Source organism: Antrostomus carolinensis, unplaced genomic scaffold (assembly GCF_000700745.2).
Source record: "Antrostomus carolinensis isolate BGI_N321 unplaced genomic scaffold, ASM70074v2 scaffold30541, whole genome shotgun sequence".
NCBI lineage: Eukaryota > Metazoa > Chordata > Aves > Caprimulgiformes > Caprimulgidae > Antrostomus > Antrostomus carolinensis.
Genome location: NW_010293967.1, coordinates 2198 through 2748, shown reverse-complemented (window position 1 = coordinate 2748; position 551 = coordinate 2198). Strand labels below are relative to the sequence as shown.

At 65.0% G+C, this 551-nt stretch overlaps 1 protein-coding gene across 1 annotated transcript in view; it reads left to right on the top strand.

The window, feature by feature from the left end:
• Nucleotides 1–118: 118 nt before the first annotated feature.
• Nucleotides 119–551, top strand: part of LOC104532316 (cysteine-rich protein 2-like) — a gene marked incomplete at both ends in the record, with an annotated part of 2424 nt that continues 1991 nt past the window's right edge. The window contains 2 exon segments of the mRNA XM_029087344.1: nt 119–264; nt 267–466. Of these exon segments, the coding sequence (XP_028943177.1) occupies nt 119–264; nt 267–466 (346 nt within the window).

The window sequence follows — 551 nt, the reverse complement described above, 5'->3', positions numbered from 1 at the left end:
TCAGAGGCTGGGGGGGCCCGTGCCCATGGCCTGACTGGTCCTGGGGACCCTGCAGGCTGCAGCAGAGCGTGGCTGATTGGCATGGCGTGCTGATGAGCAGCCCCTGTGTCTCCCCCAGGGGCTTTAGCAGGTGCTGGGCAGTTGCTCACCCCTCTCCCGTGTTCCCTGCAGCCGAGAAGGTGTCCTCCCTGGGCAAGGACTGGCACAAGTTCTGCCTGAAGTGTGAGCGTTGCAACAAGACCCTGACCCCGGGCGGGCATGCAGAGGTAAGAGCTGCTGGGGCGGAGTGCTGATGAGCAGCCCCTGTGTCTCCCCCAGGGGCTTTAGCAGGTGCTGGGCAGTTGCTCACCCCTCTCCCGTGTTCCCTGCAGCCGAGAAGGTGTCCTCCCTGGGCAAGGACTGGCACAAGTTCTGCCTGAAGTGTGAGCGTTGCAACAAGACCCTGACCCCGGGCGGGCATGCAGAGGTAAGAGCTGCTGGGGCGGACAGGGTGGAGCAGCTGTGTGACCATGAAGGGGTGGCCTGGGGTCTCTGCCGGGCTCTCCAGCACC